This window comes from Chrysemys picta, chromosome 4, assembly GCF_011386835.1.
Source record: "Chrysemys picta bellii isolate R12L10 chromosome 4, ASM1138683v2, whole genome shotgun sequence".
NCBI lineage: Eukaryota > Metazoa > Chordata > Testudines > Emydidae > Chrysemys > Chrysemys picta.
In genome coordinates, this window is record NC_088794.1 from 27,125,933 (window position 1) to 27,139,296 (window position 13,364).

The 13,364-nt window shown below is 46.1% G+C and overlaps 1 protein-coding gene across 8 annotated transcripts in view; it reads left to right on the plus strand.

Annotated features, from left to right (window-relative positions):
* DAGLA (diacylglycerol lipase alpha) overlaps positions 1-13,364 on the plus strand; it is a 102,481-nt gene that overhangs the window by 72,905 nt on the left and 16,212 nt on the right. For all 8 annotated transcript variants that reach the window (XR_010600434.1, XM_065591821.1, XM_065591823.1 and 5 more), the window contains 7 exons: positions 1,420-1,500; positions 4,462-4,604; positions 6,606-6,674; positions 7,813-7,885; positions 9,357-9,553; positions 9,954-10,083; positions 11,306-11,487. Coding sequence is in view for 7 of the 8 variants with exons in the window: in XM_065591821.1 (XP_065447893.1) it covers positions 1,420-1,500; positions 4,462-4,604; positions 6,606-6,674; positions 7,813-7,885; positions 9,357-9,553; positions 9,954-10,083; positions 11,306-11,487 (875 nt within the window). In the remaining variant the exon portion in view is untranslated. The remainder of the gene's footprint in view (positions 1-1,419; positions 1,501-4,461; positions 4,605-6,605; positions 6,675-7,812; positions 7,886-9,356; positions 9,554-9,953; positions 10,084-11,305; positions 11,488-13,364) is intronic.

Genomic DNA, 13,364 nt, shown 5'->3' on the forward strand with positions numbered 1-13,364 from the left:
GAGTTTGCCCTGCATAAGCTTTATGCAGGGTAAAACAGATTTATCTGGGTTTAAACCCCACTGGGAGTTGGGCATCTGAGTGCTAAAGACAAGCACACTACTGTGAGCTGTTTACAGGTAACTTGCAGCTTTGGGACAAGTGATTCAGACCCTGGATCTGTGTCTGGCTCAGCAAGACAGGGTGCTGGAGTCCTGAGCTGGCAGGGAAAACAGAAGCAGGGGTAGTCTTTGCACATCGGGTGGCAGCTCCCAAGGGGGTTTCTGTGATCCAACCCGTCACACCACCTTCCAGAAGTTTCTAGATTCTACCCAACTAAAGTCCCCCAAATAGTTTACAACTACAAACCCACTCCAATGTCTTCAGTATCCATTCACCAGTAGCCCCATTCCTCTTCCCATCTGGGCTTCTAGACAATTTTCTCACTCTCTGTTGCTAGTGAGCATAACAAGAACCTTGATGTTCTCATTATTTTCCTGTTCATTTGTTAGAATAGTTAACATTTTTATTTACAGATTGAAATTAGAGAGGAACATGGTTAAAGTGCTAGCACTCAGGAGATCCGGGTTCAATTCGCTGCTCTGCCAGAGACTTCCTGTGTGATGTAAATACCAAAGATAGATGGCCTAATGTTCCAAGTGTCAGAAAGCTTTCAAAGATATGTTGGGTTCATACTTCAGAATGACAGTGGGCCCTAGTCCTGTCCGGAGCTTCTGGGTGCTACCCAGTGGCGTAGCCAGGTGGAGGGAACAGGGGGAGCAATCAAAAAAAAAGGCGTCACCCGCTGCGGCGCTTTTACTCACCCGGCGGCACTCCGGGTCTTCGGCAGTGGGCCCTTCACTCGCTCTGGGTGTCTTTGGCGGCACTGAAGGACCTGCCGCCGAAATGCCGCCAAAGACCCGCAGAGTGAGAGAAGGTCCCGCCGCCGACGTACCGCCAAAGACCCGGAGCTTCGCCGGGTGAGTAAAAGTGCCGCAGCAGATGGCGTCTTTTTTTTTTTTTTTTTTTTGATTGCTCCCCCTGTTACCTCCTGGTGAGTAAAAAAAAAAAAAAAAAAAGGCACCAAGAAATTGACAAGGCACCACTTGTGCTCAGTGGGGGAGCGGTTGCTGCCTCGCTCCCCCCCCCCAGCTACGCTACTGGTACTACCATAATATAAATATTTACTACTTCTGCTACTGTATAGCAGTCCACTACCCTGCTAACTAGACACATACCTGCTGATACCCCAATTAATTCCTCTCCAAATGAAATGAAAGGGTGAGTCAGTACTTCCCCCATCACCCCTTGGGTGCAGTCCAGAGCCTTAGCTGGAAAGCTCACTAACTCCTTTCAGTAATTTGCTGGCCTGTGTGTGTTGAGACTGTGCTGATATGCTAATGATCACATTTTGGTCTATGCTTCTTGGTGTCTGCCCTCAGGGAATGGTGTTGTCTGCTGAGTACATCAAGAAGAAATTGGAGCAGGAGATGGTGCTTTCTCAAGCCTTCGGACGTGACTTGGTGAGTCCTTGCTTTCTTGTGCCCCATGCAGAGTGTTTAGGAGATAGGATTCTCCTGTGCCACTGGTATTGTCCCTCCATCCACACTTCCCTGAAACAGCTGTAGTAGAATTGGTCCCAGGCACTCAAAGCTTTCTTCTGATTCCTGCTGATCCTAGTCATCAGAGCGCCAACTTGTTACCTGTTACTCCAATGTCCTTGTTTCCTCCATGCTCCCTGTTTTGAAGGGTTCTCCACACCAGTCCTGCATAGCTCCAGAGCTCATTCTTGAGGCAAGGCTAAATAAAAACAGGAAGTCATTCTATAGTGACACTGAGCAGAGAAACATATCAATAAGACTAAAATCTCTTGCCCATGGAATCCATTAGTTTAGAGAGAGACTACTGGGGAGCAATGGCCACTAGCATTCATCTGGATAGCTCAGATATATACTTTTTGCATGAGCTGATCTTCCTGTACCATGAAGAAGACCATACCACAACTCCAGAATGTTGCCCTCCAAAGTGAATGTAAATTATACCACACTTTTAGCTAAGGGAGGGCTTCTCTGGACTGTCAGATTCCCTGCTAAGAGAAGATTGCCCTGTTCTCGTGTCCAAAGAAGGCCTTGATCTGAAGATGAACTATTGGAATTTAGCAAGCAATCTAGAAACCAAAAAGGAGAGGAAGAAGGAAAAGAGGAATCAAAGAAGCATGGCAGATTGTAGGACTTGATAGCCAAATGCCCCAATGAGATGTCCACCTTGTAATGTGTGGTAAATGGATGGAGGGATGCACAGGTCACTACTCTGATGATTTCTTAATATGATGCTCTATTCCTTTCACCCCAGAAAGTGGAAATTGGCCTTATTAAGTGAGCTCTTACTCATGAGAGGGAAATTTTCCTGCTGTTCCATAGACCTCAATAATTGCTGCCTGGACTTGCAAGAATATAGTGGTATTAGAAGCTCTGATACCTTAATTCTCTCCTGCACATTGTACACACAAATCTTGGTTTTGTTCCTAAGTAATACTTGATCATCCATCTCACAACAAGGTAATTTAATTTGACTTCCTTTGGATAAGATTGTTTTAAATATGATGGGTCCAATCTTCAGCAGATGTAATTTGGTGTCGCTCGGTAGGATCTGGCCCCGGGGAAGATAAGGAGATGTCTCCATTAACGTGCTCTGGGAAAGCAACTTTGTGAAATAGTCAAGTGCTGTCTGAAGGACAACTTTACCATAAAGAAGCTAAAGAAATGGTTCTTTGATGGACAAAGCATTCGTTTCACTTACCCTCCTAGTAGATGCGTTGGCCATTTAAGAATGCTACTTTAAACTGATAAGAAAAACAGCAGTATTGTAGAGGTTGCTTCTAATAGTTCCATTTTTGTGTCCTAGTACCAGATTTGATTTCCCATCTTAATTGGAGGGAAAGGTTTGATCCCTGACTTGATAAATGTGGAGTTCTGAGGATGTGATGGTAGACCTTCCATATAGCCTAGGGGCCCCTAGTGCTGCTGTTGGTCATGCAGAGAACTGAGACTCAGAGGTTTGATGAAGCCAACATAGCTTTTTATTAGTAAGCTTTATGATTCAGGCCATGCCTAGAGCTTCAACTTCTGAATTGACACCAAATGCAATAGTAAAGCTCAGAAGTGGATTTTTTTTTTATTACAAGAGTAAGTCTGCCAGCTATTGAGAATATCTAAACTCCAGAAGATACAGCCATCCAAGTTCCAAGCACTAGTTTGAATTTCTCAGTTTTTGGCATCTGATTGGACCTTTAGTGGGAGATAGAATTCAAGGGAACAAACTAACATTTCTAGGAGCCAGGAAAACTAAGGACTGTGGGGCCAGATCTTGGTGTTTTCAGGAGTACTCTGGCTACGTGAGCAAGGAGCGGGAAAGGAAAAAACGCCCACATTAGGGGACTAGACTGCTGAACTGAGAATTCATCGATTTTTCCATGCCTTCCTCTCCCAGTGACTGCAACAAGAAAAGTCCAACAAGGCAAACAAATTGATCTGTGGAGTTCTTCATTCCTGAAAATGAACTGATGGAGGTTGTCTATTCATTTCCCATTCTCCATGGGCACAGAGTCTGTTGACTCAGCTGTTTGGCCTGAATGTTGTGTTTGCTTTGTACTTAGGTGGCCAAAACCAGCAGCTTCCACTTTTTCACCAGCGTAAAACACGTAGAGTCTCTATTCTTGGAGGAGAGGTTGAAATTCCTCCTGGCCATTTATGTAAACTACTATTGCATAATTGTCACTCTGAACCTAGACGAGGCCAAGAGGGGAACTAGACATTCCATGGCCTTCCTGATCACCCTCAATTCCAGCAAATTTATATTCATCCTCCTTTCCAGAGTAGACCATTTTCCCTGGCAAGTGTGCAACCCATTGGGAGCACCCCAGTCTGTTAGATATGCATCTGTGGTTATTCTCGCAGCACATATCTTTAAGGTTTCCCTCTGAAAAGGTTTCTGGAACTAGTCCCCCTTGTCCTGAAAATTATTCAAGTTGCCTCCGTGAATGGTAGTGGATGTGGTTACCCGCATTCTGTCTCCAGGCTCATGGGTTCCCTGTTATGAGGAGACAAATTCACAGGTAGTAACAAAAGTGTCCTACTCCCATCCGTCAGATGGGGCATAGTTGGGCCCCTGCTAAGTTATTGATGTGACTGCTAGGACTGAGGGAATTCCACTTTCACTTCAGAAGAAGGGTCCTTCCGGGGCAGGGATGGGATTTGCTTGGTGGAACTGTCATTATGTATCCTAGACTGAGGCAGCATGGAATCTGAATTCCACGACCACTCCAGAAAGTGTTGTCCTACCAGGCCATAATTAATTTCCATTGGTGGAAGGAGGGACGGTCTGGAGCACTAGTGCATGGGAGAGTCAGCTTTTGCTAAGCCTGGGGAGCATCGTAGAAAGGTGCCCAAATTCTTCCAGTATCTCAGCTGGTCTTTGTTTTGCAGGGCAGAGGAACAAAACACTATGGGCTGATTGTGGTGGGCCATTCCCTAGGGGCAGGCACAGCTGCCATTCTGTCCTTCCTGCTGCGTCCGCAGTACCCATCGCTGAAGTGCTATGCCTATTCTCCCCCAGGGGGGCTGCTGAGGTATGTGTTGGAAGATGAAACCTGACGGGGGGGTTGCAGCTGATCATTATTGTGTGTTATTTGTACTATGATAGCACCCCAAGGCCTCATTGTGCTTGATGCTGTACTGAAAAATAGCAAGAGACAATCCCTGCCCTAAAGAACTTACAGCCATGGGGGACGATATACTATAGAAGCTGATGTTGCCATTGGTTGTGTCCAACAGGCCTGGTTCTGTCCATCTTGATTTTGGATCTTGATTTTGATGCCAGGTGGACAGCTGCCCCAGACACTCACTAAATCTGTGAAGTCACATGGCACAGGAGTCCCCTAGCTAATACTGTAGCTTCACCCTGTTTACAGTAGCAAGTGCAAGCCACAGTCAAGAGGCTGGCAGCCCAGACAGTGTTTCCCTTCCCACATTCTTCACTGCATATTATGTGATTCAGGGCGCTGTGCTCCTCTGTCCATTGCAGATAGATATACAACAGGTGACTCATATAGTAGTTTAAAAAAAAAAAATTACCCATCTTGACCAACATAGAGAGGGGTGGGGTCCCTTGAGCAGTCACGACTGTCATTGCAGGGGGTATTTACAGCAGCTGCAGAGACTCATTCATGATGATAGTCCTGTGTCTCTGTAGCATCCAGGGGGGGCGTTTCCCAGTACGGTAATCACTCTGGGCATTATCCTTCAAGACAGTTACCATGATAGGAGTCTCCACAGTATCTGTTGGACAGAATGTCCTCCGCAGTGACTGTCAAAGGAATTACTCCCCAGGATAGTCACTGAGGGAACTCTGTAGCTTATCTATTCGCATTTCCCCTGGCAGAAATCCATTAGGCTGTTGTAGACACAACCATCACTAGAGTGTGCTGGTAAACCTCAGACTATCCAATAGCTCTAGGGGGGTGCCTCCACTTATCATATTTCTGATCTTCATTGCACTCTAACATGGTTTGCAGTGACGTCTGTAGACCCTGTCATTTGACTTCGGTCAGTAGTGTTGGCCTCTAGCTATTGAGGCCATGATTCAGAGAGAGGCCAATGAAGATGTAAATCTGCATAATGAACAGTGATCTGGGAGCCTTGGCTCACTTACCTTGGGCCAGCAGGGATGGGATGGTGCAGAAAGTGATGTTCTTAATCCCATAAGCACCATGTAGTGTCAGGGCAGGTCTACACTACCCGCCTGAATCGGCGGGTAGAAATCGATCTCTCGGGGATCGAATTATCGCGTCTCGTCGGGATGCGACAATCGATCCCCAAATCGATGCTTCTACTCCACCAGCGGAGGTAGGAGTAAGCGCCGTTGACGGGGGAGCCGCAGAGGTCGATTTGCCGCCGTCCTCACAGCGGGGTAAGTCGGCTCCGATACGTCGAATTCAGCTACGCTATTCGTGTAGCTGAATTTGCGTATCTTAAATCGACCCCCCCCCCCCCCCCATAGTGAGTACGTAGCTGCATGGGATGTTCTCTCCTTCCTATCTCTCTCAAGTGTCCTGGCCATCCGAAGACTATGGGAGATTCAATTTGAGGCATAATATTTGAGTACTTCCTTTCCCACGTGTATGCAAGGGCTAATAGTGCCTGCGGCACAGGGAGTGGATTTCAAGCCTAGCACCTGTGGATCAAGACAGAAACCCCAGATGCCGTGAGGAACAGAAATTGTGGCCTGCACAACACCACAATCTTCCAAATCCAGCCTCTTGGAAATCAGACCCTTCAGAGGCCAAGAACAATTTGGCCATGGAATGCCGGTCTCTGCCAGTTTCAGAGTAGCAGCCGTGTTAGTCTGTATCCGCAAAAAGAACAGGAGGACTTGTGGCACCTTAGAGACTAACAAATTTATTAGAGCATAAGCTTTCGTGGACTACAGCCCACTGATGCATCCGCAGAAGTGGGCTGTAGTCCATGAAAGCTTATGCTCTAATAAATTTGTTAGTCTCTAAGGTGCTACAAGTACTCCTGGTCTCTGCCAGTGAAATCCTACTTGTTCTTGGATCCTATTTCTCTTCCAGTGAGGATGCCATGGAGTACTCAAAAGAGTTTGTGACTGCTGTCGTGCTTGGCAAAGATCTAGTCCCCAGGCAAGTTGAAAAATCTCTGAATTCCTCACTTCAGTATCCACTTGTTTTATACCAAAGGCACCCATTTCCTGTCTGAACCCCCCCTCCCCCCAGATCATATCTATCTCCAGTTTCCTCATTTACCTGTCCTCATGTGCTTCTTACTTGTCCCTCTTTTCCTAGTTACCTGTATTGCTGTATCTTTTACCTGGACACCTTTATTGGTGTATCACACACCTGTGTATTGGCATATCCCTCCCCTCTCTCTCAGTTGCCTGTATGAGTAAAAAGGTGAATATCCTGACTTCACAATTATGTTCATTGTTACATCTGATATATCTCTGCCATCTTCATGGTATCTGTATTGTGTCATCCCACACCTGTGTACTGTCTCCTGGTTCCATGTGCTTTGTCATCTCAGACCTGTGTACCCTCTCCCTGGTTACCTAGAGTTGGACATCTCACACCTTTTTATCATCACATTGGAGATGTGTGGCCTAATGGCTGGGGCTTTGGACCAGGAGACCTGGGTTCTATTCCCAGCTCTACCATCAATTCATGGTGTGTCTCCCCTGATCTTTGAAATGGGGATAATGATACTGACCCACTTTTGTAAAATGCTTGAAGATCTCTCGAGGAAAAGCGCCCTGAAGTACTGAGTATTATTATTATTGGTAATCTATATGATGACATCTCTCATCTATCCATTGTCTCCCTGATGATTTGTATGGTGGTGTCTTACACTGCTGTACCATCTCCTTGGCTTACCTGTTTTGTAGTCTCGTTTATCTCTGAACCATTTTCCTGGTTCCTCATATTGTGACGTCACACCAGGTACTATCTACCTGTCTCATGCTATCTCTCACCTCAGTATCCATCTCCTTGGTTATCTGTATTGTCACATCTCATACCCGTATCAATTTATCTGTGGCTTCTTACACTTCGTTACCTATATTGTGTAATCTCACACCTCTGTGATGTTTCTTGGGTCATCTGTATCGTGGTGTCTCCCAAATCTTTGTACCATCTCTTGTATTGTGGTATCTCACTCTTCTGTTCTGTCAGTCCCACCTCTCCTTGGTACCTGTGTTGTGATGCTTACTTCTCAGTAGTCACCTGTGCAGGTGTAGCTAACACCCTTTCTCTCTCTCTCTTCCAGGATTGGTCTCTCACAGCTAGAGGGATTTCGCCGGCAGCTTCTTGATGTTCTCCAGAGAAGTAACAAACCAAAGGTAAGAAGATTCAAATTCACCTGGAATTAAAAGCCTTGACAATTATTTGCATGGAAACACCAGACTGAATGAATAGGTGGTGTCCTGAGCTGAATCTGTTTAGGATCTCACACTCCAGTTCTAGCTCTTCCTGGCCTGTAGTGAGCAATAGCCAGTAATGGACTAAGTAATGGAGTGGGTGTGGAGATTTATACCCATGGCTCCTTGGTATCTATTTCGTTGTGCAGTTTTGGGTTAAGTAGATTATGTTAACCCTTTGGAAATGGAGGATTTATATGTATACTATGTCATAAAGATTCATTTCCAGCATACTGGGAAATGCCAGCATTCTAAGGCAGTGGTGTCCAACCTTATTACCACATAAACCTAAGCACAACCTTGTGTGGGCCAAACAGATTCAACCTGTTTCAATAAGATTTAAAGTCACCCATATTGATTTGTATTTTAAGTTCAGCTTGTTTCATATATATTTAGATAGCTTGTTTCTAGGTACAGTATCGTCTATTTACACACTTGTGTAAACGAAAATGATGTAAACAAATGCTAATGAATTGGCCGTTAGTATATTATGTTGAAGCAGGCTGTGGGCCTTAGGAAATGCTCTGGTGGGCCGTAGGTTGGGCATCCCTGATCTAAGGGATAACAGAAGCCTTATTAACACTAGTAGCAGTTTTAATATCAAGCATTTTAAAGGTGGCCTGTAAATGGGGAAAAAGGACTCTGTGTCTTTTTGTGTGGTTGTGTAGTGTGACATGCTTGAAAGGGTTTTTTTGTTTGTTTGGGTTGTTCATTCTCTGCTTGTTTTTCACATTAGAAATTCAGCTCTTGTTTATGCTGCTTGTCTTGCAGTGTTCTGTGGGTATATAAACTGTTGGGATTATGATTTCACAAGGACCAGGGAAGCGAAACCTGGTTAACTGAGAGGAGAAGTGGTTTTCATGCAGATTCTTTAGAACTTTGTTTTCTTTCTTTTGTTGCTAATGTCTACTTAATTCAAATGCCTAATAAATAGGTATGAGAAAATATCTCTTTGTAAAAGATTCACCATACCTGGCCCTCCAATGCAGGGCTGATAACACTTTCATGCCATGTCTATGGCTCCTCTAAGGAAACCTTCAGCAAAAACAGGGAAGACAAGACTTTGCTATTTCTAAGGTAAAAACAAGCAGGAAAAAAACCTTGGGATGTGGGGAGACCTTTTAACTTTCCTTTGTTTTCTGATAAAACAAACAAGGGCATAAGCCCGATTTTGTTGTTTTGGGACACTCTTAAGGTGTTATATATCCTGCTTAACCAAACCCAGCAACAGTCTAATGTGAAGTGACCCTAGGAATATGACACTGTGCTCCCCCTTCTCCCCTGGCTTTTTATCCCATTCTTTTTTTCTCATCTCCACACTGTCCCTTTCTGTATTTCGACATCACAATCCATTGCATCACCTCATTCTTCTCCTTTCTCTCTTCTTGGACAGTGGCGAATCATCGTGGGAGCCACAAAGTGTATACCCAAGTCAGAGCTCCCAGAAGAGACGGAAGGGAATTCAGTGACCAGTAACCGTCTCTGGACTCACCCCAGTGACCTAACTATTGCCCTGTCCGCCAGTACGCCACTCTATCCACCTGGCCGCATCATCCATGTGGTGCACAATCACCCTGCCGAGCAGTGCTGGTAAGTACAGCTGGAGCTGCAGCCATGCTGCAAGCCAGTGCCCGGGGCAGGGCGGGCCCACTTCTGTTTTGGAAAGTGACCCAAGAGGATAGCCTTCAGGAAAGCCACAGCTTGCTTTGTCTGTAAATGGGAGTTATTTAGCACCATCCTGTGATGGTTGTGTCTGTCCTGGGGAGGAGATAGAAGGAGGGGAGATCTTGCATCAGGATTGGGAGCAGTGGCAGCAGTATATGTAACTCAACGTCTCTTCTCTTTTACCGTCCCCCTCCCATTCTCTTGTTCTCTGTCTCTGGCCCCCACTGTCTCCTTCTCACATTCTCCCTCCTTCCCCCTCTCTGACTCACATGCTCTCCCATGTCTCCATCGCTCCCTCTCTTTTGATCCCTGACTTCTATTCCAGTTGCTGCGAACAGGAGGATCCCACTTACTTTGCAATTTGGGGTGATAATAAAGCGTTTAATGAAGTCATCATCTCCCCAGCAATGCTGCATGAACACCTCCCTTATGTGGTCATGGAGGGGCTCAACAAGGTAATGCTGAGCGTCTGAGTCTGTGGTATCGGGAGGGGCAGGGGGAGACTCAGCACGGCAATATAGCTTCTGAGTCTCAGACCCTGGGAGTGGCAGGAGATGGGGAGGTTGAATGAGGGCATAAACTGGTGGAGTCCCCACTCAGCTGCTCCAAACCAAAGCTACATCCTTGTTGGAGAGTTGAAAAGTCACGTGCTGGCACCTGGTTTTAACAACTCTTATACATAGTAGTGTATTCCAGTAACACTGAGAGGCTCCAACCAAGATTGGTGCCCATTGTACTAGGCATTGTATATACACATAGTAAGAGCCAGTTCCTGCTTTAGAAAACTTACAGTCTAAATGGACAAGATGGTCAAAGAGTGGGAAGGGAAACTGAAGCACAGAGTGGACAAGTCTGGCCCAGGGACACATAGCTCATTCATTGCAGAGCTGGAAATAGAACTTGGGTCTTCTGAGTCCCAGTTAAGTGCCCTATCCACTTGACCGTGCTGCATTTCCAAAACAGCACAGTGTGAACCCCAGCCTCAGCTGTCTCCTTAGTCTTGTCTGCTCCTTGGTTTCTTCCTTCAGAACCTGCCCATCCCACACCCTACCTCTCTCTGCCAAAGGACTGCTCATGTATTCAAAGTTAATCTAATAAGCCACAACTTCCTCAGTGGGGCAGCAGTGACGCATGTGGAGGTCCCTGAGTTGTCCAGCACCTCCCAACATGCTAGAGCCTCTGCAGAATCTTTCCACTGTGCTACAGAGGCAATATTAGGCATCTGCATGTCACACAGCAGTACGTGTCTCAAGTCATTGGGCCTGATTTTACAACCCTTATTTAAGTCAATGGGACTGCTCGTCTGAGTGCCTACTACCACACATGGGTAAGGGCTGCAGAATGATACAAATACAGTTCCTAGTCATGAGGCAGTGGCACATAGCTTTACCCGGTTCTCCCAGGCCCCGTTAATCGTGGGGCTACCACAGGCAGGGTCCCTAGTTGCTTTCCCCCTGCTGGGTTCCAGCAGTACATACTGACAGTGTGGCTTTAGTGTCAATATTTGTATAATATCAGCGTGTGTGATCCTAGGTATGATCCTTGCCTTTGAGATCCCACTAAGCTTGCAAAGGCTGCTGATAAGAAGCAAATCGGGGATAAGTTTGCTTGTCTGAGGGATGTTCAGCAGTCAGAACAGAAATGGTCACTGAGCAAAGCTGATCTTATTTTGACTAGGTCCTGGAGAATTACAACAAGGGCAAAACTGCCTTGCTTTCTGCAGCCAAAGTGATGGTGAGTCCAACAGAAGTGGATCTTAACCCGGAATTGATCTTCCAGAATCAGCCCCTGCCCAGCGGACCCTCATTACAGATCGGGATTGGAGCCATAACAGTGGATAGAAGGAACAGCAGCGTCAAGTAAGGATGTGCCTTTAATTTCCTTGAAAACTTTACCCAAGGCCTGTGGAGGGATTGTTGCCTCCCACAGGATCCCTGATCACTGCTAAGCTGTCCTGCAGTGGCTCAAGAGCATGAGACCAACCCCCGTATAGACTGTTAAGGAGCAGGGCACACACCCCAAATTGGTTGTGAGATCTGTACTTAGATTTCACCAAGCTATTATCAAGTGTGAACTCCTCAAGCACTACATCAGCCTTAACATGGAGTCACAGACAGTCCCCTTGCGAACTCTGATTTATCTTGGCACCAAGGTAAGCTTACCTTTGATAGATAGTTCCTCCCACCAAAGATCCTAGTAATATTCAGGTTATTCCCAATCCCAAAGGACCAGTCACTTACCCCAGGTCAGTTGGATCTTAGATCTCACACCAAAGACAACACTTGCAGCCAGTCCTATAATAAACTATTTAAAGATGTATTATCTAAGAAAAGGAAATAAGAGAGTTATTTACAAAGGTTAAAGCAGCTAAACACATACACATACAAATGAGTTCCAGTGTTAAGTTTCAAAAAGTAATAAAAGCTTCTATAATAAGCAAGCTCTCTATGTCCTTTAGGGCTAACCCAGACCAGGTACTGGAGATCTTTTGCTTATGCTTAGTCTTTTTGCTGCTCTGAGTCCAAGCAGCATAAAAGATACTGTTTCTCCTTGTTAGGGCCTTTTAATCCTTCCCCACTTCTGCTTCGAGTTGCAAATACAGCTGCCAGATTAGTGATGGACAGGGAGCAGGCCAGGGCAGAGAGAGTTGGGAAGGGAGTAGGCAGTGACTGTGAGGCTGGCTGGAGCCAGACCATTCGGAGTTATAAAAACAAGGAAGGTAATTTTCAGTCAGAACGAGATGGGGAGCCAGTGGAACTGTGTAGGGGAAAGGGAATGAGTGTGGTTGCACTCATTTGTACCTGTGTGAGGGTTTGGGGCATATGCACGTGCTGGGATTGGCAGAGCTGGGACTGGGGAGGCCACAGAGCGAGAGTTGCAGTAGTCAAGGTGAGAGTAGGAGAGGACTTGGATGAAGATTGCAGAAAACGTGAAGCTGAGGGAGTGACTTATGGACATGGTTGCATTGGAGATGGAGGAGGAAGACTATAGATAGTTGGAGCAAATGGGGGTGAAGAGACGGAGCTGTGCTTGAAGAGGCCACTTCTACCCCAGAAAAGGACTTCTGTTTCTGAGATTTCAGATAAAGGAAGCTGAAAGGAAAACATGCACTTATCTGGCTAAGATAGATAGGGAGGCCGAACATGATGGAGTCATTAAGGGTGTTGAAATATGCACCCCTGGGATAAAACTGAGTAGTAGCTGAAGTTAAAGAAAAAGATGAGATGAGAAAGTAGGAGAAGACTGGAAACAGGGATTCTAGGCCCTGAGCAGGAGCCATCACCGGAGACAGAGTGAGAGGCTAGGCAGGGGCAGAACCATGACAGTAGAGCAGCCAGAGGAGGGAGCAGTCCTGCTATGAGGGCAGGGGACTGGACTAGATGACCTCTCAAGGTCCTTTCCAGTCCTTGATTCTATGATTAGTGAAGGCTACAATGAGGCCAAAAAAGGGAGGTAGGAGCAAGCAGAGAGGAGGAAGAGGCTGTTGATTATCCAGAGGAAAGAGACTTCCATGTCCCCTACGCAGACTCTAGAGTGGAATAATGTGAGGCTATTCTTGTTTTGGAGGTGGGTGAAGGGGAGAGGAGGTTACTCTCTCAAGCCTTGTGCTGTGAATGGGAGGGTCAGAGATAGGGCAGTCCAGGATTGGAGCCTGCTGCTGCTTCACTTTCCATCATTTCCTTCCAGGGGAGAGGTACAGGGGATGGGTTAAATTTGTGGCAGGCGAGAGCTTTAA